Here is a 2,248-nt window from a genome sequence, read left to right on the forward strand (position 1 = left end):
CTGGACGCCAAAGCCGCCGCCCTCGCAGCCAGTCCCGCCTCGGTCGCCGCCGTGGACTCGGGCTCCGAGCTGAACAGCCGCTCCTCCACGCTGTCCTCCAGCTCTGTGTCCCTGTCGCCCAAACTCTGCTCGGAGAAGGAGGCGGCCACCAGCGAACTGCAGAGCATCCAGCGGCTGGTCAGCGGCTTGGAAGCCAAGCCCGAGCGGTCGCGCAGCGAGTCCCCCTAAACCCCTCCCCAGCAAAGTCTCTTCATTCCAGTCAGTCAAATCTGCAGTGCACTTTTGTTTGGATGTAAAGCAAACCACAGGGCCTGCTGTGGGCTTCCCCCTTGCTTTGGGGCTGGTGTCTGGGAAGGGGGCGCCCGCCGCCTCCCTGGAGAGTGTGCGCTGGGCCGGGCCCTGTCTTCTCAGTGTGGTTTGTGCACCCGGGTCTGGCTCGCATTCTGGGGGCTCGCGGAGGGCTGTGGCATGGAGTGATGGAGGGGTGGCGGTGTGAGAAGAATTTTATTCCAGAACAACTTCCATCGAAGCTGGTCTGGAAGCTGTGGCTGGAGAAAAGGTAGCCAGGCCCCCCAGGGGGAGGGGAGGTGTTGAAAACCATCTTCCTCCACATGGATTTATATATATTTTTTTTCTTTTCCTCTGTCAAGTGGAAACAAAAATTTAAAAAAATTTTTAAAGGGGACAAGTGAATCCATGAACATGATTCTGTCTATGAAGATTGAAAACTTTATAAGTGACTTGCGAATCAGTCCTCAGCCAATCGCTGGGCAGCGGTGACAGGACGGCAAGCCCTCACCATTCTTGTTTAATCTATATTATGGAAATTGTGTCTTTTTAATATTCTTGTGATGTTTTAAGAGCCACTGTAGGTCTCTTCCTGCATGTGCCACACTCATGTATTTGTGGAGTTTTTTTTGTTGTTGTTTTTGTTTTTGTTTTTTTAATTTTGGATGCTTGCTTTTAGAGAGAACAGCCTAACCCCATAGCCTTCCCTCAATCCTGTGCCCCCAACCCCAAAGGAAAGGGATGGGGGCTTCCAGGGAAGGGGTTGGGAAAACAAAAACTGAATTTATTTTATCTAAGCTCTGTAGCAGGATTCCTGTTCCTCTTTGGCAGTTCGTTCTCTTTCCTGTATATGCAATAACAAGGTTTAAAAAAATAATAAAGAAGAAGCGAGACTATTAGACAAAGTATTTATGTAATTATTTGATAACTCCTGTAAATACGTGGAATATGAATGCTCTGAAAATTAAACTTTAATTTATTGACAATTGTACATAGCTCTGTGTAAATAGGATTGCAACTGTCCCGTTTTGTTCCTGTTTTCCTTGAGTCGGTTTTATTTCCAGATCAAAGGGTTGCTGTTCACTCTAGGAGAGACTTCCCACACCAATCCCTACACCCTTTCAAAAAGAGCAGTCTGCAAAATTATTTTCTTCTTTTTTTTTTCCATATCTGAGAGTGCAGAGAAAGTGCTATTTCCTATTTTAGCCAAAACTGAGGAGGGGCTTGGCACGTCCCAGGTTCAGTATTAAATTCGTTAAAACCTAACACCCTGGCCAGGGTCTGAGATGGCTGTGGGAGGGGAGGCTGAGGAGGTCTGGTTTCCTAACTTTTCTCTCTCGTGTTTGTGTTTGTGAGTCTCTGGTTACCTCAAAACGGAGTGGAGTTTACTGCTGTTGTCAACTTCATGGCGTTTTGAACTGGTGCCTAGAAAGTGAGAAAGCCACAGTGCAAAAGTTAGGTGCTCAGAGCTGGTTTGGAAAGGCAAAAAAACCCATGAAGGTATCTTTTGTGTTTTAGCTGTTGATGAGTTCTTTGGTTTTCTGTGTCCCCCCCCCCCTTAAAACATCACTGAAATTTCAATAAATTTTTATTGAAATACCTTTGGGCCTCGTGTTAAATGCTTATTTGACGAGTTCTTCGTGAAGGTGGAGAACGGGAAAGGGCCTGGTTTCTTCTCCTTTCTCCTGCCCCCTTCCCTTCACCTTTAAATAATTAAGACCGCCCCCAGCAAAGCAAAATGACTTGTCACTCACGTTCCAAAGCTAAAAACAAATGTCCGAGACTGGCGAGGGAGCTGCTTCAATCTCAAAACACTTTGCCTTTAAATTACGCAGCAAAACTGGAGACAAGTGGAATCTGATTAGAATTGGGAAAGCACCGTCCATTTCAGATACTTACTTAGTGATAGAAAACCTTTTTGCCTTGGTCCCCAAGTGTCTCCCCAACAGGATTCCAACCA

General features: G+C 46.5%; 1 protein-coding gene across 1 annotated transcript in view; it reads left to right on the forward strand.

Moving 5' to 3' along the window:
• Tbx3 (T-box transcription factor 3) overlaps window positions 1–1,850 on the forward strand; it is a 12,499-nt gene extending 10,649 nt beyond the window's left edge. Inside the window, exon 9 of the mRNA XM_033762667.1 lies at window positions 1–1,850. This exon is cut by the window's left edge and continues 306 nt beyond it. Within this exon, the coding sequence (XP_033618558.1) occupies window positions 1–228 (228 nt within the window). The 3' untranslated portion in view covers window positions 229–1,850.
• Window positions 1,851–2,248: the final 398 nt, after the last annotated feature.

This window comes from Fukomys damarensis, unplaced genomic scaffold (assembly GCF_012274545.1).
Source record: "Fukomys damarensis isolate Sample0158 unplaced genomic scaffold, DMR_v1.0_HiC HiC_scaffold_12, whole genome shotgun sequence".
Taxonomy (NCBI): Eukaryota; Metazoa; Chordata; class Mammalia; order Rodentia; family Bathyergidae; genus Fukomys; species Fukomys damarensis.